Consider the following 23,676-nt stretch of genomic DNA (forward strand, 5'->3'; position numbering starts at 1 on the left):
TATCTCATCAGGTCTCATGGACTTGTGCACCTTCAGTTTCCTCAGGTGGTCTCGCACTTGATCTTCTCCTACAGTGGGCAGTTCTTCATTTTCCTAAACCTCACCTTTGCATCCTGCGTCACGGGTAGTGTGGCTGCAGTTCTTGCCAGTGAAGACTGAGGCAAAAAAGTCATTGAGTACGTCAGCTCTGTCTCTGTCCCGGGTAACCAGTTCTTTCGTTTCCTTCTGGAGAGGGCCCACATTTTCCCTAGTCTTTCTTTTCTCGCTGGCATACTTAAAGAAGGATTTTTTGTTTGTCCTCATGTCCCTGGCCAGAATTAGTTCTATCTGGGCTTTAGCTTGTCTAGCCCAATCCCTGGCTGCTTGAACGATTCTTCTGTATACCTCCCAGGCTACTCGCCCCTGTTTCCACTCCCTATAGGCCTCCTTTTTCCTTTTGGTCATGTCCAGGAGCTCCTTGTTCATCCATGCAGGCCTCCTGGCTTTCCTGCCTGCCTTCCTCTTTGTAGGGATGCATTGCTCCTGAGCTTGGAGGAGGTGGTCCTTGAATATTAACCAACTTTCTTGGGCCCCTCTTCCCTCCAGTGCTTCATCCCATGGCACCATACCAAGTAGGCTGACCATACATGCTGACCAGATCTGTCCCACAGGGAGGTCTGCTGCCTCCCTGATGCCCGTATTGGGGACATCACCAGGAAACAGTGGTAGAGTGCCCATCCCTGGAAGTATTTAAGTGTCGTGCAGATGTCATGCTCAGGGACATGGTTTAGTGGTGGGCTTGTCAGTGTTAGGTTACTGATTGGACTAGGTGATCTTACAGGTTTTTTCCAATCTAGGAGATTCTGTGATTCTATGGAGAGGTGTGGATGGTGGAGTGGGATGAGAGGGGAAGAATAAAGTGGCTGCTGCATATTTGCTGCTACGTTTTGTAGCTTCCTGTGTAGTCATTTCTTTGTTTTCGATTGTATTGCCAATTCAATCCCATGTGCTGTTAGTTTGGTGTGAAAGACGAGAAAAAAGAAAGAACAATCCTTTCTGCCAGCTTCCTTCAAAGAAAAAATAATATGGTTTTAAAAATTACTGTTGAGAATTACAGATCAAGCATATTATTTTAACTAACTTGTGGCTTCTTGAAGGATCATTTCTAAATTCCCTCTGGAATAAATACACTAACTGCTTTGGCCTTAGACTGTGAGTTTTTCATAGCAAAGTTTGGCACAGTTGCCTCTCTGTTAGTGCAACTAAAATTCTGAGTTTTAATACAAAATTTGGAGTATTGTTATTATTCTATGCTTGAAAGCTATATCCTTCCGGAATAAAGCATTATGAATCAGCAAGTCTTGTAAAGGACACAGTACTAAATTGATAAGAGACACAGCTGAGATGTTGACTTTCACAGCAGCTTGTATTTTCAATGGTGACTTTAATGTTACTGTACTATCATGCTCCAAAAAGTTAGAGTATAAAATATATCTTTTTTTAAACTCTATGCAGTTACCAGATACTACTTGAAGGGTATGAGGTTTTTGTCTGTTAATACAAAAATCATAGTGGCTCATCTCCAGGTTACATTGTGCTTGTACTTAGGCTGGTGCCTGTGTTTTGGGCAGCCTTATAGATGCACGGAAACATGAACGTTCTCAAGATGCCACTCAGCCCTTATTTTGAAGTTCACATCTTTCTGTTGACATAAATGAAAACTGTATGAGATCTCTGAGCACATGTGGTTTGAAGATTTTGATGAGGTAGAGCGTGATCTCACTGTTTGACTAGGACATTTCTGTCCTGGTACGTCCTGAGACCTGACACCACAGTCAGGAGGAGAGTGAGTATTGGTTTTTCTGGCAAATGCTGGTGGTTATGGAATGTTAAAATCATGGTACAAGCAGTGAGAAACTGAAGTTGAATGAGATAGTTTGATGTCAAACTGAGTTATAGTTAACAAAGTTTAATGAAAATGCAAACCCGTAATTTCTCATGTAATTGTGTGGGTTGAATAGGTTGTGGTGAATAGTTGTAAGTAAGTGTTTTAGCTCAGAGAGACAAATCAGAATGGAAACTGCACATTAACTCTTCAGGTGAGTTTTGATTTGTGTATTTACAAGCTGGTAGTTTCCATCTCTTGTTTTGCTCTGGTTTGGGATTAAAATTCTCTGCCATTGTCATTTCTGGAGTTTGCAGGCGAGCCTAGTGGTTATTTCTCTTTCTCTTGTTTTCCAGCATGCCATCGGAAATGCTGATGAAGATATTTTCCTATTTGGATGCTGTGTCCCTGTTGTGTGTTGGTTGTGTGAATAAGCACTTTTATCATCTGGCCAATGACAAGTAAGGAAATGGGAGGCATAAGTGCTAGTCTTAATTGTGCAGCAGATGAGTTTACCTGAGTTATGAGTCTTTCTAATTTTGTTTCACTGATGCCAGAGCACTGATGCATGTACCTACTGGCAATTACTCTGCTGAAAATGTACTGCAGAGCTCACAGTACGATGTGTTGTATAGAATTCTAGCTGTGCAATCCCTGTTAAGTTTAATGGAAGTTATGGAGTGAAAACTGAATACAGTGTTTTGAAATGTTGCTATTAGCATTTATTTTGTTGTAAAATTTGCATATATTTGTTTGTATTCACATGCACCTGCACAGGCTTTTTGGTTCAGGCAATCCTTAGTGGTGTGTAGCCAGTAGCTTTGTAGAATTGTCATAGCTTTCATAATTTGAAAGTCCTACTTATTTAGCTCTTTCACCAGATTTTTGCAGAGGGCTTGATTTAGTCAAGTGATTTACTAGTGGGTTTTATCTGTTGCTCTTTCTGTCAAATTTTGGTGACTTCTAAATGAAAACAAAAGGGGCAAAGATAAATACTGACACATTTTTTTGTAAGTGGTTGATTATACAGAGTTCACAAATTGCTCCTACCAGTGTCATGATAATTTTGTGAAAGGATGGAATGGAGAGACTGTAGTTGGTACGTGATAACTACGGTGTATATATATATATTTTTTACTAGTATTTTGCTGCATTAGTGTTGTTTAAATGAGATTTCTCCCTATATAGGAAGTTGCCACATCTGGTATTCATAAGTTTCTCACTTATTTGCCAAAACTTGTACAGTGATTTGGTTAACATTGGCATTGACACCTTTAGAACAGATGAATTTAAAGGGAAGGCCATAATCCAGATTTATTTTGTGAGGCTGTCAGCAGGTGCACGTAGATAAAAATTGCGTAGTTGACACAAGTTATATATCTTAATATGTATTTTCTACTTCAGATAGTGAGGTAGGATAAAATCATTGTGGCTCTTCAAGGGAAGCTGATTCCTGTGTCTTCATCTCAACAATGTCTGTTTCCATTTTCTAATCTTGAGAGATATTACTTTATGTGCACAAATGGGATTCAGGGAGAAGATACTTTCCCTTGTCTAGGAGACTGACTGGTTCAGTGGGACTAGGTCACTTCTTCCTGCTGGATTTCCATGGACCTTCCCCGAATCTTTTGGTGAATTACCAGAAGTTTTAATTGAGGTCCATGCATATCTCTGTGACAAATCTGATCTTGTTTTTTTAAGGCAGATTGTTTTTGAGGATATTTCTACTGTCCTGGATGTACAGGATGCTGTCCTCGATGCAACAGGGCCATCAGCCATTCATTGTGATATATCTGTGCTGCCTAATGGTGTGCTTTGTCTTTGGGCTCTTCAAATAATGTCTGCGCTTTAACAGTTCCTTGACACTGATGTCTTCAACGTAACTGTTGAAGGCAGGGAAATGTCTGACCCTCCTTTCTGCACCCCTGCCCTGCCCCAACATGTGGCATTATTCTAGCCTTCCTGTCATGCAGTGTGAGAAGCTCATGTAGATAGTCTGTCTGAAAGCCTGAGGGTTTTGATCACCATCAGAAAGTGCTTGTAGTGAGAAGCCAGAGCACAGGAGAAGATCTTTTTGCTATTGTGGTCAAGTAATGACTGACAATGGTGCTTGCTTGTCCAATTCTGGCATTTGAGTTAGCAGTACGAGGTTGGGTTGGCTTGTAACAACATCCAAAAAGAGGCCTTATGATGAGTATTATCGTTAATACGTTGAGGCAAAAGTGGCATGTATTCTGCTGTGAAAGAGACAAATTCACGCTTCTCTGTTGGATGCCTTTTTGTCTCCCCTGAATTCTTCAGAAATTGAGGATGAAGGGGCAGCGATACCTCCCTAAGCACTTGTGATTCCAAGTCCCCTTCTTTCTCTCCTCTGCCTCCCTGCTCTGACTGAATTTTTGAGTTTCTTGAACTGATTTCTCATCTGCTTGTACAATGCTGTTTCAGAAAAGGAAGAATCAATGTGTAACAGAGTGAGGAGAAGGTTGGTAGGTATTGGTGTCGAGTCTGTCTTCATTCAACTTACATTGCCTGAGACTGTACCTGCGAAACGCAGGAAATGCCTGTTACTGTCTTTTCAGCATCACGCAACCAGATGCTGAGTATCTCTCCCCATGAAGGAAAGGATGTCTGTCTTGTGACGGGGTTTCTATTTAACAGGTGAGGGTCATATGAGGACATCTTACTGGACTTTTTAGGCTCAGTAAGACCAGTTGGATGAAATGTAGCTCAATTTCCCCAGATGATAATGTGTCAAGGACATCTCCTCTGTTTTCATCATCCCACAATTCTTAGCTGCTTTGGAGTCAAATAAGAATTTCTTCCCTCCATTAGGAATATTTTATACCATCTGATAACTGGGTTGTCTTTTATTTTCTGGTCTCAAAATTAACTCTAAAATCTTTGTTTTACTTACAGGATTGTTCTTCATATTCTGCCCTCCTCCCCCTCCCCCCATATCCTGATTTTGGTGAAAGGAAAGTTGGAAGCTCATGTTGACTATGAACCCCTCTTTACTAGTCATAGAAGCTTATGAGTCTGTGTGGTTTAAACAGCTTTGACTGAAAAAATGGCTGTGGGAGATTGTATATATATCTGCAGAGCAGCAGGCTGGAAGGTTTTTGCAAAATTCCCGAGTATGTTTGCATCAGTAACAAAGAGCCTGGTTCTTGGCATGTGGGGACTTACTCTCAGCAGGTGATAAAGTGAGAGTGGTTTTCATGGGTAGTAAGCAGTGTGGGGTGGATTCAGTCCTTGAATGCTTTAATGGCTTAAGGAGGGGAAAAATGCGTTACAAAGCACGTTAGTGTAAGTTTGCCTGAGGATAAGTGAGGACTGGTAAAGGTAATCTTGCTGATAAATGGTAGAGTATTTCTCTTGAGAATTTGTTTCTGTTGCTATTAATTTTCTTTAGTGCAGTTATGTAGACTGTGTGGCTAGCACTTTAAAATGAGAAACCTTTATTCACAGATTGTTCTTTGAATTCTTGTAACTTCTTATAGTTAATATTCCCTGGACTGTCTTAGAGATACTGGGGTGTGGGGAGGTGGAAATGTGACCTCATTTTTTTCTAACGGGAAAGAGATGAACCCATCATTCCTGTTGCATGTTTCTTTGATCTCTTAAAAAAGACATCTCTTCTGAGCTTCTCAAAAGAGGATGCAGAAGGGATTAAAATGACAGTGGTACCACCACCAAACATAGGTGATTCTAATTATTCTCCTCCACCCCCCCTTTCAGCTGGATCTGTGTGAGAGACTTGGGGGGTCCAGATTGTCTTTGTTGAGTAAGAAGTATTAAAACACTTTTCCAGTAGCTGATTTTGTGTGAGGAAGATGCATCCTTATTTTGGGGTGGAATTTTAAAAAGTAACTGTTTAACCTTAGTTTTCACTTAAGTCACTGAGTATGGCTATGCTGTCTCTGAGCTTTATCCTGGATCCTATATTTTCAGGCAGGCAGACAAGACTTACCTTTTCTTTGTTTCCTCATGATAGTTTTCTCTCAGGTATGTACTGTTTTGTTTTGTTTTGTTTTAAATCTGCTTCAGTGTCTGTGAAGAAAGTAGCAGCATAACAAGAAGGAAGACATTTTAAAAAACATGTACTCTAGTGTGTTATTGAGAGGCATAAAACGCTGGGAGATGCCTGTTATCTGATGATCCTACTTACTGGCATATTCTAAGATTTAACTGAATAACTTTTTTTTTTTTTTTTTACCCCCCCCCCCCCCCCCCCGCCCCCCATGATACAGCAGAAAGTCTTAAGTGGATCTCATTTGGTATGTATAATCCAGAATAAGAAATGTGTTCAGAGACTGCACATTCTTTGAGATAACCTCGTGAGTCCATGAGAAATGCTGACATCTAGCATCTTTTGGTTCCTGAGCCTTCATGTTTGCACCAGGGAAACTGACCTCATATGAGTCGTTGGAAGGCCAAAATGGGGAAAAGTGTACAACTGTGCCTTTGTGTTTTCTTGACTAGTACCTAGGAGACTACAGTTTCTGGTCTTCTATAAACTCAGATTTAGATTAAACCCAGTTTGCTGATAATCTAGGACTTTTTTTCTGCTAACATTATGCTCAGTGGTAGCTGAGACATGCATATAAGACTAATTAAGTAACTATTCTTGAAATTTATGTGTTTTTCCTCTTTATTTTTATTTTCAGTGGAATCTGGCTGAAAATCTATTCCAGTTGTTTTCAGCCAAAAAGGGCAATTTGGAAAATGAAGTCTGAACAAATGGAAACTGTTTCCTTGGACTGTGCTGCTCTACATGATAGAAAGCCTGGATATTGGAAGAAAGAATACATCTTCAAACAAATAGCTGCTGTCAAAACTAGAGTAATGCGACTTGTTAAAGCTGTAGATCCTTATACAGGTCTTCCATGTAAAAACAAAGAAGCTATGAAGTAAGCGATGTCTTGTCACAGAAAATGTTTACTTGAGAACAATGTACAGAATATTAATGGATTTGGAAATGCTGGGGGGATATGGAAATAGAGCTATAAATGTATATCATAGTGGGAAGATATGATGGTAGCCTTTAAATGACCTAGCCTGAGAACGATAAGTAGCAGTTAGTAGAAATTTAAAAATTCTGTTGGAAGCATAGTTTAAGTTTTGTCAGTTTGAGAATCTTTTTTTTTTAAACACCCCTCTCCCCTCTCAATTCCTAAATAACAGAGCCTCTGGCTTGAGTTGGATAATTGTTCTACAGGACAAAAACGGAAAGGAACATGTAATGGATAAGGCAAATGTATCATTTAAGGACACATCTGTTACTATACTTTGGTATAGTACAAATTGGCCATGCTTAGGCATCCTGTCAAACCTGAAACTATTTGGAGTTACACCATTGCTTCCTGATCAAAGCAGATATCCCAGCAAGAATGGGTGAGTTTCAGCATAGGAGTTTTGAGGGGTTTCTGGTGTAATTGGTTGATTATGTGTCTGCAGAAGCTCTCTGACCTTGGTTTGACTTAACAAGTTAATTCTTTCTTAGGAAGGTTCTCTGTAGTATTTCTTCCAAAGCCTATGTCCTTCTCTTTATATCTACTTCTTGCTAAAAGCTCTACCAATAATCCAGGAAGCTATGACATGAATTCATAGGTTTATGTAGCTACTGGCATGCAAGATACAAACTGATAGGTCCTGCCTTGGAAAGCTGAATCTAAGGCATAGCTACAAATGAGCATGAAACAAACCTGTAAATCTAGGAGAATTTAATGTGAGATATTTAGATTGGAACAGTTCATAAATGTCTATGTGGCTACAATCAGGTAATCTATGTTACTAACATTTTTTTTTTTTTTCTATCTATTAGATGTGTATTTGAATTTAGGGAACATGGTGTTTGGTGACATCTACATGCCTAAAAAAAAAATCAAGAGAAGCCTTTTCTGTAAAGTCAACTAAACAAGTCTTGCAGTCAAATTATGTGGAAAATGTAGTTGTTTCACCAAAACGATGATTCATGCATAGAAAATAGTAAAAGGAAACTTGCAGGCAATTAGTGTATTTATTTCACGGGGGTTGATGTCCCACCCTTGCCCCAAATCTTATAGTTCAAGGTAGTATGATGAAGTTCTTGTTGGTTGCTGCCTCCTTAGCAGTGGATAATGGTAGGTGATACTACTGTGATACTATTGTGAAATCTAGGAAAAGTTTTGAATATATAAGAGCCTAAGTCTGCAAAGGGTTTTAGAAAGAGTTATTTCTCCATTCTGAATAGGTAATGCAGACTTCACTTTCAGCTCTTTTTTATGCATAGTTAGCCAATAAGAATGCCTGTGAAGTATGAACTTTAGTTAAAAGGTGTTACAGAGGTAAATCACTTTAATTATAGACAAAATCGAGAAATAATTTTCTAAAAAATGAAAGCTTCCTTTAACAGAAACTTTTAACTTAATATATGTACAGTTTGATCCTTTCCTTGGAATTTTGCTTCTGCGGAGGAAGAATTTACCCTTTTAGTAGCTATTTTCATACTGACAAATGTTAAGTGATTCCATCTAGTAGCAACATAGTATTAAAACAAAATTATAAAGTAATTCTGTGGCTATTTTGAAATATTGGGCTAACATAAGTTTTTCTTGTTTTTTAAGTAGTATATTAGGCCATCCTATGGTGGCTTTTGTTTCTTTTCTTGTTGGGTGTTAAGATCGTGCTGGTATGCTGTAGTTGTTCAGAATTACAGTTTATGGCTGTGCATGCTGAATGCTTTCAAAACTGTTTTCATCATGTGCTGTTGGTCAGACTTAAGAGTTAAAAATGAAATGAGGCTGAACTTTTACATAAATAAGGAGACATAGTCTTGTTGCTACATTCTATATGTTCTTTTCAAAGACCTCGTCGACGTTCCTTAATTGCTGAATACCATCTTGCTAACCTGACTGAAAGTAGTGTACCAGTTGGTGCTGATAAGCTTGTCCAGCTCTTCCGTCTGGATCCAGGGCTCTTAGTGGGACTTTGGAAGGTAAGATAACATTTTGTTTCAATGCTTTATTATGACTTGAACAAACAGATTCTTTTGCCATGTAGTTTGGGATTTGGGGAGTTTTGGGGTTTTTGGTTTGTTAGGTTTTTTCCCATCTTCCTTCTTTTTCTTTGGATTTTGAAAGATCTTGTCTAAACTAACAACGAGAAAATACAGGTAGGGATCACTATTTGACGTTTTATTGTATTCTAAAGAGCTGTCACAGGTGTATCTGTACTTTTCAAAAAAATCCACTACAAATTAAGAGAACAGTTATGTATCATAGTATATTAGATACTGTGATCTTATTTCTGTGTTCAATTATATTTATTTTGCAGTTTTCACATGCCAAAGCTCAATATCCTAAAGCCATTTTAAATAGAACGTTTTGAGGAGAGTTGTGCTTCTTCCCCTGACTTGTGCCTTGCCCTGTCCTCATCCCTCAAAGTGATGAATTCCCACAAGGCACCTTTGCTAGTTCTTTACTTTAATCTACGTCACCAGGTAGTCGTATCCTGCTCCAGCAGTAGGAATGCTGGAGCCTTTTGGGGATATTCAATTCTTGGTATTAAGTGTCTAAGTTAAGGGGTTAGTCTCTGTACGCTGCGTGTAGAGATGGTTGTCTTTGAAGAGCAGTGCAGAACATCTGAAGTAGACGTCTACTCTAAAGGAATCTGCGTCTTTGCACTGAATACTTTGGGATCTAGGTGTCTGCCTGAAGTTGTGTATGGTTAGGTGCTATGGAAGCTTATTTCAGGTGTTCTGCTCTGGGACTGAATTCAGAGGTGGCAGCCTTCCCCCAGCCATATTAATGCGGTAGACTTGTATTATTTGGCACTGGCAAAGGACTTCCCTCAGGGAGCCTGTGAACAGTTGCTCTAAACTGAGTCTCGTTTCCAGCTGGAAACTCTTGCTACCTCAAATGTGCAAAAGCACCAGAGGAATAGTTTAAAACCACAGAAGGAATATTTTTTTCACTCTTACTTAAAGGTGTCCATTTTCTAGAAAACTTGAGACTGGCTGACCTGCATGAGCCTATCACGGGTTGTCTCAATCTATGAAAAGCTCCAATAAGTGAACAGACGTTTGTTTTGTATTTTCGGAGGTTTAGCAGATTGGTGCCCCTGTGTTGCTGTCCCTATGGTCTTGCTAGCGCATTACCCCTTCCCATGCTTGGAAAGAGAACTCTTTCAGCACCTGGAAAATGGTTCAATCATAACTAAGTTCCACAAAGTTAAGCATCTAGTGCCTCGCTCTAATATATTTTTTTGTGCTTACTTTTCTGAACAGCTGTTCTTTTTCTCTATGTAGGCAGAGTACCGTTGGGCAGTTAACGGTAGATGGGTGTAATAATTGTAAATGTCATAAGTCTTTTTTTTTTTTTTTTTTTTACACATAGCTTAGCTGCGTAACAGAAATTATTGATGCTAGTAGTTTTGACAACCAAGGACAGGTTATGTGGGCCTTCTGGTATTTGGATAGAGAAAGACTGAGAGACTATGTGGTTGATAAATCTCTGCATTATATCTTTTGTAGCTGTAATTTTGCACTAAAAAAGTACAGAAGTAGCTAAAAAAAAAAGTTTGAGTAGGACATGTAATTTTCTGTTTGGTAACCCAGAGATGAAAACAATAGTTGCTTGCTTTTCAGGAAAGTAATAGACCACTGGCAGTGAATAATTTTGCTATTGACTTATGTGTTTGCAAATGTAGGACTTCAAAATGTGTTTTTCTCTCTTTTTTTTTTTTTTTTTTTTTAAAAAAAAAAAGCTGAAATCCTAGCATTCTGTGTTCTTGAAGTAAGTAGATACCTTTGGCTCTGTTTAGTTCTCACGTTGAGCTCTGAAGTTTTTTTGAACTATATAGGCCTACTGAAGGTATGTCGTTTTCTCAGCAGTACGTAATCTGGTGAAGACATCTGGGGTTTTACTTTGAAATTCACTATTTCTATTGAACAGCTCTGTATTCCTCAGTGATGATTCCCTCTTCGCAAATAATTCCTTACACATGAAAATAAGCTTGATGCTTAGGTATTTAGTAGCTGGGAGTAAGGCCTGTTTGACACTTTTTAGGTGTCTGGTTTAAAGTGGCAAGTAGAAGCTAGAGAGGTACAATTAATGGATTGCTGTTGGTCGCTTTTGCATTGGCATAGCTGGTTTCTCTCCCTTTCCCCATAGTATAGAAATGTTGTGATCTTGTACATATATTCTGTACTCTTGTGAAAGGACAGTAGCAGTTATAGGAGTCCAAGTATTAAGGCAAGCCATTATTAAACATTATTACAGTAACTGGCAGAGTAATAAGCAGCAGCATTTATCTATGAATTTTAATGCTCAGGAAGACCTTGTGAAAAAAAGTATTTCCAGATGAAAATACATCCACTTTAATTAACTTTTCAGGAGAAAAATGAAATTGCTTTTGTTATGGCGAGTCTTCATTATCATCAACTTCTTGAGAGAAGCACTTTGGGTTCTGCTACTGTGTAAGTTTTGGTTTCTCCTTTGTGGGTAATAAAGATAACCTTTTGAATAAAGCTTTGAGTTTTACGGTTAAAATTGGCTGCTGGTAAGAGGTTTATATTTAGGCAGTAATTAACTATTCTTGTTTAATATAAACATCAGTTACAGGAACTATATACAAAGCTGTAGAAGTATTTTCATACTAAAATGTTGCCATTGTTATGCTATTAAGGAGATAATTTAGTCATACAAGTGTGCTAGTACTTGCTGTATTGAGAAAGTTAGAAATACGCTGCCCATACTTTCTCCCTTTTCACAAGCAGTCTTTTTATGCCCTCTTCCTATCTGAAAGACCTAGACATTTTAGGAAGTAGGAAAATAATCTTTAGCTGTATAGTAGGGGAGAAAAAAATTCTAGTAAACAGGTAAAGTGCCTGCATTTATCTTGCAGTGCTATTGAAAAACTAGTTGGATTTCCTATGAATTATTTGTTTATATGCGTATAATATAATACATGTTTATGCACTGTAAACTTTTTAAAAAGGTGGAGTTTTTTAGTTTTAGAGGATGATTTTGGTGATTTATTTTACACCCAGCCCACCCCCTCAGCTTTCTGTTCAGATACTATTGTATCTACTGGTAGTCTTATGTGACCACTATAAGTTAGTACGGCTCTTTTCACACAGAAGGTAAGACTTAACATCTCCATTAGTGAGTTTGTCCTCATGTTTTGGAGACCTGGTTCTGTAGAATTCTTCTCAAGTATACTCAAGTATACTTAACATCTCCATTACTACCAGATAGGATCCTATGTAGGAGCTGCTCCTTTGCCTTTGGGATTTGGGCTCTTCTGGTCATTTGTATGCAGTAGTTTCTCTTTTAGGTTAGGCACAGAAAAAATTATTCAATAACTGCTATTCCAGAGAATTCTGTAGCTAGTTGGCTGATGCTTTTTTGTTTTTTTTTTTTTCTTGCATAAACAAATCCATATTTTGGGGTTTAATGGCTGTACCTTTTAAAGTCAACTGCCATAGTTTCTGCCTTTGGCTAGGCTAGACAGCTGATTAGAAATGTTAGATACTGTATTAGGCAGCTTAAAAGAAGTATGATGAACTAGAGATGTTTGATTTTCAACAGCATTACTAAAGAAGAAAAGTTGTGTCTTCTAATAATTTTTTTCCCCTCTTACAACCTCTCCTAAGATGATAGTCTCACTGTAGGGCTATTTACTATAACTCTTCCTATTAAGTCATCCCCCCTTACTTAATTCTATTATTATTCTTAATTTTAAAGTCAATACGCCCTTCCACCTAATAAACCTGTATTGGATGATATTGACCCAGAATATGGACTGCATGACTACAATCTACATCTTGATATGCATGGTGGAAGCTGCACCTACCTGTGTGGAACATTCAAGAGCCTCTTCTGCAGAAAAGGTAGAGTTGACAGAACAGTAATGTCTGATTTTTAAAATGATCCTTGCTGTTATGTTTTCCCTCTTATATCATATCTCTTACTCTTAAAAATCAATTTCAGTTTCTTCCCTTAAGAGTAAGCTATGTTTTTGTTCATTATATATCTGCATGGTGTGTTGTGTGGTGTCGTAAGCTTGCTCTGTATGAAGGCTGCATGCTATTTCATCGACAGTGTCAGGCCTTAGATAAGTTCTGCAGATTGTCAGGATACTTCTGTCTGGTTCAGTGCTGAGTTAATAACGCGGTGGCACAGCTTTTGGTGCAGGTTGATGTTCCTTCTACTTGTATACTATAAGGGAGAGTGAGTTTGTCCTCATATGGTTTGGAGACCTGGTTCTGTAGAATTCTTCTCAAGTATACTTTAAGAGCATTTAAATGTATTTGTAGAAGATACTGTGAACTTCAAGATTTATAGCTTTTATTTCAGTAAACTTAAGTTTTCCTATTCTGACATCCTTTCATTGTGTAATAAACAATTTCAGTGATTGTTTTTAACTGTGCTGCTTTTTTTCCATTCTTAACATTTCTTTTAATGAGACATAATTGGCTATTCTTGTTGTTCATTTACAGCTCATCTTAATAATTCTAGTGGGGTTTTTCAAAATATATGGGTGAACTTCAACACAACCCTGCTTGCAGCTACACAGCTGTCTCTCTGTCAGCAGAGACAGATTAAAATATTAAACTTAAAGTTAAACAATTAAAATTAAACACCGTAAATTAGTTATTTCTGCCTAGTATTTTTCTGCTAACAGTACTAATGAGCATTCTGTTGATTTCAGAAAATACTTTTTTTGATGAAGACAGTAGAGGGCACTGTTATCAGACTTGAGTGCCTTTACAGTGTTAGAACTATTTTCTCATGACTTTTTTTTTTAAATTTATATTTGATGACTCAAAGAACTGTCACTTTAGACTGTAGCCTTGTGCACAGTGTGGAGTGTTGTAGTTCTTTGAATTTGAAACATACCTGTTTTCAGATTCCTGAAAAGCTCCAAGCTTGAAATAAAGGAATACTCATAAGGGTAAAACTTCAGTGAAATTCTACCCATGTATCAATAGAAATCTCTCCTGAGGTGGTGTTCAGTACAGGAGTCCTCTTTATGTCCTAAAAAAAAATAATAAATTCTGTAAATTGGCCAGAGGGTTGGGGTTTTGGTTTGGTTTTTTTTTTTTGTTGTTTTTTTGTTTGGGTTTCGGTTGTTTTTTTTTATTTTAGGTGAATGTCATGTTTTGTTTTCTAAAATGAAAATTGTATGCTCCTAGCAATACAGTTGTACAAAGGAAGGCAGTATGTGGCACACTTTCTTTGTTGGTATCACTTTTTTGCTGCTCAGAAGCTACTTCTGTTAGAGATTAAGCTGATGTATATGCATATTGTAGCAAATGTCCAGGAGCTGCAGTTGTGATACCATCTCACTTTGCTAGTTAGAGAATCTGTTTTATGATCGTGAATTGTTTTCCGAATTGTTTCGGCTTTGCGTCCTTTAGCTCTGTGACAGCCGCTTGATTCTGCTCTCACAGGACATCAGCCAGCTGAAGCCATGGCTCTGCAGGCAATAAGCTCATTTGTCATCTACTCCCTTCCATGTACTTGCACAATAATTCCTTTTGGAAAATGCTTGATTTCCTCCATAATTTGTGGTCAAAAATGATGTAGTGAGGCAGCTTATGGTTGTCTGCTGTCACATATCTTCATGGTAATTTGTTGTTCACTTTGCTCTTTCTGGTAAACATGGTGTTTCTGAATGTGGTCAACAGTGTAGGTTTGTCCAAGCTGGTTGTATTTGATGGTTTGCGCTCTGTTTTTAGGCTCCATTGTAATTAGTGTCTTTGTCTCATTCTCTGGGAGGGCTCTGAAGCATGGAGATCTCCAGCATAGTGAGAAGTCTTGCTGTTTCTTAAAATTCTCCACCCAATCCAGATCTATTTTGAGTTATGGATGTGACACGACAATGGCAGTTTCCACAACCTGAGACACAGATCAGTTGTCAGCTATTATACTGGGGTTTTACTTATTTGTTTGTTTCTATTAGGAAGCTGTCAACACTCATAGGTTACCAGGGAAGGCCCATTTGTTATTCTGCAGGATAACTGATTTATTTGTTAGTGTTTAGTTTTATTTTTATCTGCTTTTTGTTAGTGTTCATTAATGTTATGCTTCATTTTGCTGCTCTATTTTAAATTCTTTCTGCAAAATTCTTAACATTAAATTAAAGTTATATCACAGTTCATTGAACCAAGTGGATGGAGTATATATGGCTTCAGATCTTCTTTTTCTGGAATTAATACTTGCACTGCAGTAACTAGCTGTTTTGCCACTCTGTTCTGGCTGTTTTTTAGCATTTTATTTTATGCTTCCTTTCATTTAAACAGAATTGGTGATATGGTCTTGTTGACAGATACTGTAGGGTGAATATGCTAAATACTTTCAAATTGAATTGAAAGTGTTAGAAAACTTTTCTTGTTTTCAGGAAGCTGTGACAGGCTTTTTATATGACTTATAGAAGCCATGAATACTACATCTAGCTTTTTAATAAACATTCTTGAAATGTATTTACCTAGGCTTTCAACTTTTTAAGCATAGCTTTGTAGACATATAGTAGTCTAAGCTTGGCTTTTCAATGGTATTCCTTGTTGATGTGAGTTGTGCTTGCAAAATGTGATGAGGTGATTTTTGTGTGTTTAGAGAGCTTTTAAGATTTGTTTGTAAAATACCGCATCATGTATTTGAAATGCTTTTGCTTGACCTTGAAGATTGATTTGCAAGTTTAAATCCCCATTTCAGCATGGTAAGGCTGGTTGTTGCCACCAGAATTAGTGTTAGGCACAGCTTTCCCTGGGAAAATAACAGTCAAATTACAACTTGCAACAAAGGTTTGGTTAGCAAAACAAACTTGCTTGCCTTTTAGCTAAAATAAGTGCCTTTGGGCTATTTGTTTCTTTCCTGTGAGGTTTGCCTACATGATACATGTTCTCTATATTGGTACTCCCTTTATTTGGAAATATTTATTCCCTGTAACCTATACTGATTAAAGGGCTGCTTTGCTGCTGTACGTGCATAAACTCTGGACGTAGGGTGCAATGAAACAAATTCTAGATCAGGCTGAAGAAAGCCTTGTCCAATTTGCTTCCTCTATCTCTCCCTTGGTGTATTTAACATAGCTTGCTCTGCCCTTTAATTTCCTTTTATCCTCTGAGTGGGATGAGGAAGGGGAGATTTCACTACTTGGCACTTGCTGACTTCTAGGCATACTTTTTCTTTCTTCTGGATATGAGGACTGCAACAGATCACTTATATTAAAAAAAATATATATAAAGACTGGATTAACGAAAGCATGAATAATCAGCCTTCAGATTCCTGATCTGTGTCTTCTATTTCCATTCTGGCTTAAAGTTACGAAGTAACTGCAATAGGTGACCTATCTAGCAATGCAACAGTTCATGTTATTAATGCAATGCAATAGTAGTGATGTCCTAGGCTTCATTAATTTGTTAGCAGTATGCTTTTTTAAAATCTGTTTTTATTCCAAGAAAATTTTCATTTGTTTTGAATGAGCAAGAGGAATTGCTGCTTCCATTCAAACCTGAATTGCAGGTAACTGAATAGTCCTTTGGAAAAAGTGCTGGTTGACTGATGCTGTTTAAAATGTCTTGGATAAAAGCTCAACTTCAAATGTGGGCTTTCAATGTTCACTTAGTAAAGCTTGACTATTTATGTAAAACATTTTTATCTTGAATGAAATCTTGTGATTGGATTTGATTTACTGAAGTTTGGAATGGAACCATTCATGTAGGTATCAACTTAATAGCCTTTCTTGCACTTTGAACTGGATCCGGAAAGTGAATTCTGCTTACACTTTCCTCACCGAGTTCTCTTGGGGCATCACTGCAAGGACAGTGGGTATCACTGTCTGGCGTGATGCATTTTCCTTCACCCATACGAAATATTTCCTGGGCATAGTCATGTTGGTTTCACTGTATTCACACTCCTATTCCAGACAGTGGCTGTACTGAAAAACCAGTTGCTTCTGTGCTTTGTCATGTATCGAGCTGCCTCCTCCACACAGTAAGTATTCTTTGGACTCCCTGCTTGTGAGTGATGTCTTCCCAGCATTGGTTTGTGGCCAGGCAATCTCTTGGGAGTTGCTTGGCCCCACAGTACCAATTCAGAGTAGTTTTCTGGCTTCTGTGGTAAACTGGGGGCTCTCTTTCTGTGTCAGTGTGCCTCTAGCTATCTGCTTTCAGCAGCCACTAGGCAAAGGCTTTTGCTGCTCCTGCACACAGGCTTTAGCTTTTTAACTCAAAGACAGCCTTTCTGATGTTGCTTCTTCTGTCTTCAGCCTCATGCTGCTGCTTGGGCTTGATTGAAGGAGGACAGGCAAAGGAGGACAGGCAAAACACTCCTCTTTTCACTTTTGCCACTTGCATCTTAAACCTCTACAAGCCCCTTCAGAGTTATCATCTTACCATCCAGGGACTGCTACTGGATCCTGACAAGCAGTATTTTTCTGGGATTTCCTTCTCTCCTTTCTTATCTGTCTCTGGCAAGTGGTAGACACTTAGTTCCATTCTTTTTTTTTTCTTTTTTATTTCTTTTTTTTTGTCTTTGAGGTCTCTAGGGCTTTTGTTTGCTCTTTTAAGAGTATCTCTTGTTCAAGGAATTTTTTTTTAAGGGATGTCCTACTGCTTGTGTCTACTTGTGTGTCTGCTTGTGTCACAATGTGGTGCTTTTTTTTTTTTTTTTTTTGTAGTCAGAGATCTTGTTTGTTATGATGTACCCCAAATTATAATTAGACCATTGCATTTACTGGTTAACTTTCCTCCTATGACAGCAAGGAGGAATGGTTAACTGGTTAACTTTCCTCCTATGACAATGCCTCTCTTCTGAGGGGAGAGGCAGACATACCAAATAAATATGGTTATGTGTAGTAATAAAATAAAATAAAAAAATCACAAAGAGATCTTAATAATTCTGTCAAAAAATGAAACAGCCTTTGGAAAGCTATTTAAAAAATAAAGCCATAATTTAAAAGCTTGATATAGGTATCCTGCTTGTCAGTTTAAATGATACAGTATCCTTTCCAGGGAGGACTGATAGTTAAACTTATACCCTGTTGGGTAGGGTTAATTGAGTTACCAGACAAAGCAGAGATTTTAAAAAAAAGGAGAAAAAAAAGGGGTGGGGTGGTGGTATCTTATAATTTATTTCATGTGTTTTGTGTTGAGCTTGACTTTCGGGGAGTGGGCAGTGATGGAGGCACCAGTCGCATGAGATTTAAATAATGCACGTGGAATTTACGGCTTGTATCCTTGCATAAGTCCTTTAGGTGGCATTCAGATTTTTATAATCAAATATACCACTTGTTTTTAGCTGCTGCTTCGTTGTGGATTACAGAATCAATGCCCTAAACTGCGGTTTACATTCTGTATAATGTGCTTGATATCTAGCTGTTGGTGAATGTCCGTGTTCCTTATTGTTGAGTGGGAGGAAACTACAGACATGCAGAGAAACAGAAGGAACATTTACAGTATACTTGGGCTTAGTTTGATTTGTAGTAGTATAATGTTATATATTGTTAATATTTTCAGGTGACATTGCAAATGGATATTTGAGGCTCACAGTTGTAAGCTTAAAGGATAATGCGAAGCACTTGCCACTTATTGGGACACTTGGCTTATCCTGGGAAACAGATGTGTTTAAAGGCAATGTAAAGGTCGGTCAGAAATATATTTTTGTTTCTGTAAATGCTTATCTCAAAATAGAATTATGTTTATGCATCCTAAATATACTAATTTAAATTTTTTTTTTATTATTTGTGGAGGGTGTCTGTAACTAGAAAAAAAACCCTCAATTTAAATGTTGCAAAAATGATGTGAATTTTGAGGAAAAGAAGTTTTATACTTTCTGTTCTACAATCTAGATTGCGTGATAGACCCGTTCTGCATGTGTGAGGACTTCAGTGCCTTTCACTCAGCAAAGATGCTGTGACTGACCAGCACTGCATGGAAATGCTGGACAAAAAAATGTACTGCAGATGTGCTTTCAGGGAGGGGTGGGGTGTTGTTTGTTGGGTTTTTTTGAATACAATGTCTTGAACCCACAGGGAAATACTCCACAGTTCTGTTGTAGCATGCATGTGCAATGAAAGTTAGAAAGTGTTGTAGAATGTTAAAATGCCAAGGGACACAGGCAGAAACTACAGTCCATATTCATGCAGTCAGCACCTAGCTCTTGAGTCATGTATGTGGGTCAACTGGATTAACTGTTTGTATTTTAGAGGAATTCTCACTTGTTATCTTGTATAAAATTCCTATAATAGATATTTTAGAGAAAGATTGAGAGTAGTTCTGTTGATTTTGCAATAGTGGTGAAGGCATATGTTTTTCAATGTATTTCAGCTGCACAAATGTTTCGGAAGTACCAAAAATTCTGATAAATGTAACTTAAGCACTACTGAAAGATGGTATGGTTCAATACTTGATTTCAATTTTGGCACTTAATTTGAAAAAAGTAAAAATTAACTGTCATTTCTGCTCATCCTGCATAAGTGCGGAATGGAATACTGTTTGATAATATTTTGCTCATAGACAGTCACATACTTATTTTATAGTTTATGGTGTCAGCCAGCTTTCCTGTGAAGTGAGGAATATAAAATTTATCTTAAAACTTTGGAATCTACTAGTATATGTTAGGAACATCAACTATAGTTGAACTTAGATTACAATTTCCATTCAGTCTTCCCTCTATAATTGCTCACAGACTTATTCTTTTTATTCAAATTCCTTGTTTGCATAGTAATGAGTTTGTTGACTTGTATTTTTTCTCAGTTTGTACTAAACTTTGAGTTTGGTGTGTGTTTTTTTCTGGAAGAACAACAAATCCTTCCCCTTTGTGTTTTAATAAAAATATTGTATGTTGGTAATCAGAAGGAATTCAAGCTAACAAGAAAATGCTTTTATAGCAATTGTTTGCTGTCTTTCTTTAGTTGCCATAAATGTTCATTGAGAACCATAATGCAGATTAGGTGCTTTTTTGAGCCTTCTGAAAAATTTAAACTTGAATGAGGTTATTTTATTTTAATTTTTTTTTGTGTGTGTATCCCATTAATTTCATTAGGACTATTTGCATGCTAAAAGTTACTGCGATCTTAGTACATAATTGCAGGCTATGCTTGATTTGCTTGAAAAGCATATGATAGGAGGTAGGAAATCTTGCTGCTGTGTTGGGCAGATATCAGAAAATTAAGGCTCAGGGGAGACCTTATAGTGGCCTTTCAATATATAAAGGGGGCTTAGAGGGAGACTGAGAGAGACTTTTTACCAAGGCCTGTAATGACAGGACAAGGGACAATGGTTTTGCACTGAAAGAGGGTAGATTTAAATTGGACAGTAGGAAGAAATTTTTTATGATGAGGATGGTGAGACACTGGCACAGGTTGTCCAGAGAAGTTGTGTGTGCCCCATTACTGGAAATGTTCAAGGTCAGGTAGGATGGAGCTTCAAGAACCTGATCTAGTGGATGATGTCCCTGTCTATGGCAAGAGGGTTGGACTAGATGATCTTTAAAGGTCTCTTCCAGCCATTCTATGATTCTATGTGATTTATAGCTGCTTGGCAGATTTTTTTCTTCTATGAAAATAGTCATGAGTAGCACATAAAAATCTGGGAAATTAACTGTCAGAGGAAACAGAGAGCTATGGTTGTAGTCTTCAGTTCAGCTCTATCCTGTGTGCTTACAGCGTAAGTTATACTGAATATTTGTTTCTAGGAAAAAATAAATAACAACTTCTCTTTTTTAAAAGCCCTTATTTTGTGGTGAGAGATTGCACATGTGAACACATAGCTGTGGGTAGGTTTCAATTTGGCTTTTTACATAAAACTCTAAAACTCTTACATGCAGGCCATCAAATCAGCCACAGCAGCAGAACATGCCACTACTTTTATTTGAATTTTCTTATTTTATTCAAATTCTTTCATTTTTATTTGAAATTTTTCCAATTTTTTATAAAAACATAATGGCTGAAGTACAGATAGTTGGAAATACATGGGAAGAAAACAAACCCCAACACTCATGGCCACCCTGCTTTACTTTTCATAATTGGCCTTTGATATGCAAGATGTCAGACCGGAAAATAGTAATTCTTTCTTGTTTCAAGTAAATTTATAGCTTGTATAAGCTATTAAATGATCATCAGATTTGGTTTGAATTTTTTATTTTCAGCATAGTCTACAGTAACAAACTTGGGAAAACTGTGTTTCACATTACCTCTTATGTTTGTGCCATCTACTCTGTATTGTTCGATTGAAGTCAGAAATAGTGAAAGAAATGTTAAAGCAACAGAAGCACAACTGTGTAGTACTGTGAAATAAAGCATTCCAAATTAATTTTTGGGCATGGAAGATGTGACGCTGCTTTGTTTATGCTTTTAGAGCATATGATGCTCCTGGAAGTGATGCAGGTATATAATTAAGATAATCCACCTTGGGGGTGGTCTCCTTGAGTATCTTTGCAAACATTGCTGCATTCACACAAGTTTAGCACCTGAGTTTAAACTTAGGTTTCTTTCTCATATTGAAAGGACTATCATTATTTGAATGGTCAGATAACCAATAATTGAGAAACACAGATGTTAAAGGCTTAAAAAATGTTCAAGCGATAATGTCTGATTTAGGTTGGCAGTGCTGCCTTCTGTAGCACAGTTTTTGATGTCTGTATGTTCCAATTTTGATTTCTGTAGGAAACCTTTAAGTATTTGTTGTTTTGCAGTAGTAGTGCAGCACTATCAATTATATTTTGAGTTTTTACCCTTCATACCAAAAACTGCTTTCTGAACCCTGGATATTTCTCCTAAAATCACGGACAAAACTACGTACTGCCCTATGGCATAGGGAAATGATGTTTTCTGCTTGTGTTTGTAGGACTGCTACGTGATGGATGTTACTCTCTTGGATGAAACTGGAAAGCCATTCTGGTGTTTCAGTGCCCCAGTCTACATGGAACTGTCTTCCAAGGCATCCAACCTTTATGACTATATGGGTCATATCTATACAACAGACTATGCAGATTCAGAGGGTAAAGTCTGCGTTGAGTTGGTATGGTTGGAAGAAACCAAGGAGTATTTTATAGTTAATTTGGTGCTTTATATAAGCACCAAAAAGGTAAATAACTGGTATGGAACAAATTACTGACTTAATTTGGTCACTAATTTCCTTGCTTTAAAATAAAAACACAAAACAAACAACATAAACCACACTAAATTCTTGATGCTTAAAATTGATACCAATGATCAAGACTGTTCCTGTAAGCTTTTCAGTAGCAAATGCAATTGCATAATTATTTTTACTATTGGCATTGGAGAGATTGAAGAGACATGTTGATATATATTAATGTTTTTCTTCTCTGATGAATGTCACATGGTTAATTTGTTTCTGGTACTGGGTATATTGAAATTATTTTTAGGAATATTTTCTTTATAGATACTTGTTACTATCATTATAAATTGCTTCTTGTGAGAGCCATGCTGTGAAGATGCCTTACCTTACGTAAGCTACACTGTTTTTGAGAACGTTGACTTTTATGCCTAGTAGTAAAACAGCATGTGTGCTGTTCCTTTCAAATTTGCTAGTGTGTTATTGGTAAATAGCAGATTTTGACAGGTTTTGTTAAATACAGAAATACTTTTTTCAGAAAATACTTCACTTAAATGTATTCTAGTAGGGGATTTAAAAGGTAGCAGGAAGTCACAGATCTGAACAATATGGCAGTTAAGGCATTTGTTAAGAAAATCACATATAATGTCTATTATGAAATGTCTTTAAATTCCTCTTGGTTCTGTTTTCCTGTGTTCTAACCTTCTGATTTGAGCCTAATACTTATGCCAGATATTGTCCTATGAATAAGTGTCCCAATTAGCAGTACAGCTGAGATGATGTCTGCTCTTACTGGGTGCACATAACATTCAGTTGTTTTGGAAACAATGCATATCTGATACTATTTATCTAACAATAATTATTCATATAAAATTTGAATGTATGTGCCTGATCTTTCAGGTTCCTTGAAGTAACTTCAGGACCAAATCTTCTACTCCCTGCATAAAAAAAATAAAATGACGTGATATGGGGACTCCAGTGTCATTACATAGTGTGTAGTTTCACAGTATTCCATTAAGAAAAAAACACAACTATATTGTTGACTTCTGTGACTTTATTATGGTAGTGATTTCCTTAAAAATAGTTTCTCTCTTTTCTTTATTTAAGTACATTTATTGGTTCATGCAAGCGATGTTTATGTGTAAGCACTTGTGCTCTATACTACAGAGACACTAGGTGATCTACGCTGCAGTGATAGGGTTGTTTCTTAATGTAACTTTTAAAGATAATAAAGTTAAGGCTGATTCAGTTCTACTGTGACTTGTATAACCTTGCCTAATGAAGAAATGGAAACATTTCTGTGTTTGGTGGTTAGCCGGTGTAACAAGAATGATCAGCTGCATTCTGTTTCCTTTCATACTGACTGCTGGTGGTGACTGGGATCCCTTGAAGTAATATAAATGTTTTTAACAAGTGGACTGGGTGCGATGAATGCCAGAACAACAGATGCTAAAACTCATGCTGCACAAAGAAGTGGACAGTCAACGTTTTCTTTTGCCTGAAGTTAGACTTTGAGGCCACACCTTTAGTAAGGAAATGGTAGCTCAGTCCCAAAGTCCTCTTGGTCATTGGCTTCACTGCTGAGCCTGTAAATGAAGATGTAGAATTATTCTGGCTGCATTGATCGTTTGAGATATGCAAGTATGTTCTCTGAATTGCTGTGAAGCTGCCGAAGTCAGTGGATACTCAGCAGCCATAAAACGGCAACAGTTCTGTCACTGCTCATTCTAGCTGAATTTTTGTTGCA

General features: G+C 37.4%; 1 protein-coding gene across 1 annotated transcript; it reads left to right on the forward strand.

The window, feature by feature from the left end:
• The first annotated feature begins 2,220 nt into the window (after positions 1-2,220).
• On the forward strand, positions 2,221-22,700 carry FBXO15 (F-box protein 15). Its single transcript, XM_082479231.1, has 8 exons — positions 2,221-2,325; positions 6,532-6,774; positions 7,049-7,258; positions 8,711-8,840; positions 11,239-11,321; positions 12,592-12,737; positions 18,369-18,493; positions 21,699-22,700. Exons 1-8 carry the CDS (start codon positions 2,222-2,224, stop codon positions 21,966-21,968), a joined length of 1,311 nt encoding a protein of 436 aa, XP_082335357.1. The 5' UTR covers position 2,221; the 3' UTR covers positions 21,969-22,700.
• Positions 22,701-23,676: the final 976 nt, after the last annotated feature.

Source organism: Vanellus vanellus (genome assembly GCF_965231255.1).
Source record: "Vanellus vanellus genome assembly, chromosome: 2".
NCBI lineage: Eukaryota > Metazoa > Chordata > Aves > Charadriiformes > Charadriidae > Vanellus > Vanellus vanellus.

What these genes read in the sequence shown, in the direction of transcription:
- FBXO15 (XM_082479231.1), top strand. Translation starts at nt 2,222, where the DNA reads ATGCCATCGGAAATGCTGATGAAGATATTTTCCTATTTGGATGCTGTG. An exon ending in AAAAACAAAGAAGCTATGAA is followed by an intron (nt 6,775 to 7,048) that starts GTAAGCGATGTC and finishes CCTAAATAACAG; the next exon opens with AGCCTCTGGCTTGAGTTGGA. An exon ending in GAGCCTCTTCTGCAGAAAAG is followed by an intron (nt 12,738 to 18,368) that starts GTAGAGTTGACA and finishes TAATATTTTCAG; the next exon opens with GTGACATTGCAAATGGATAT.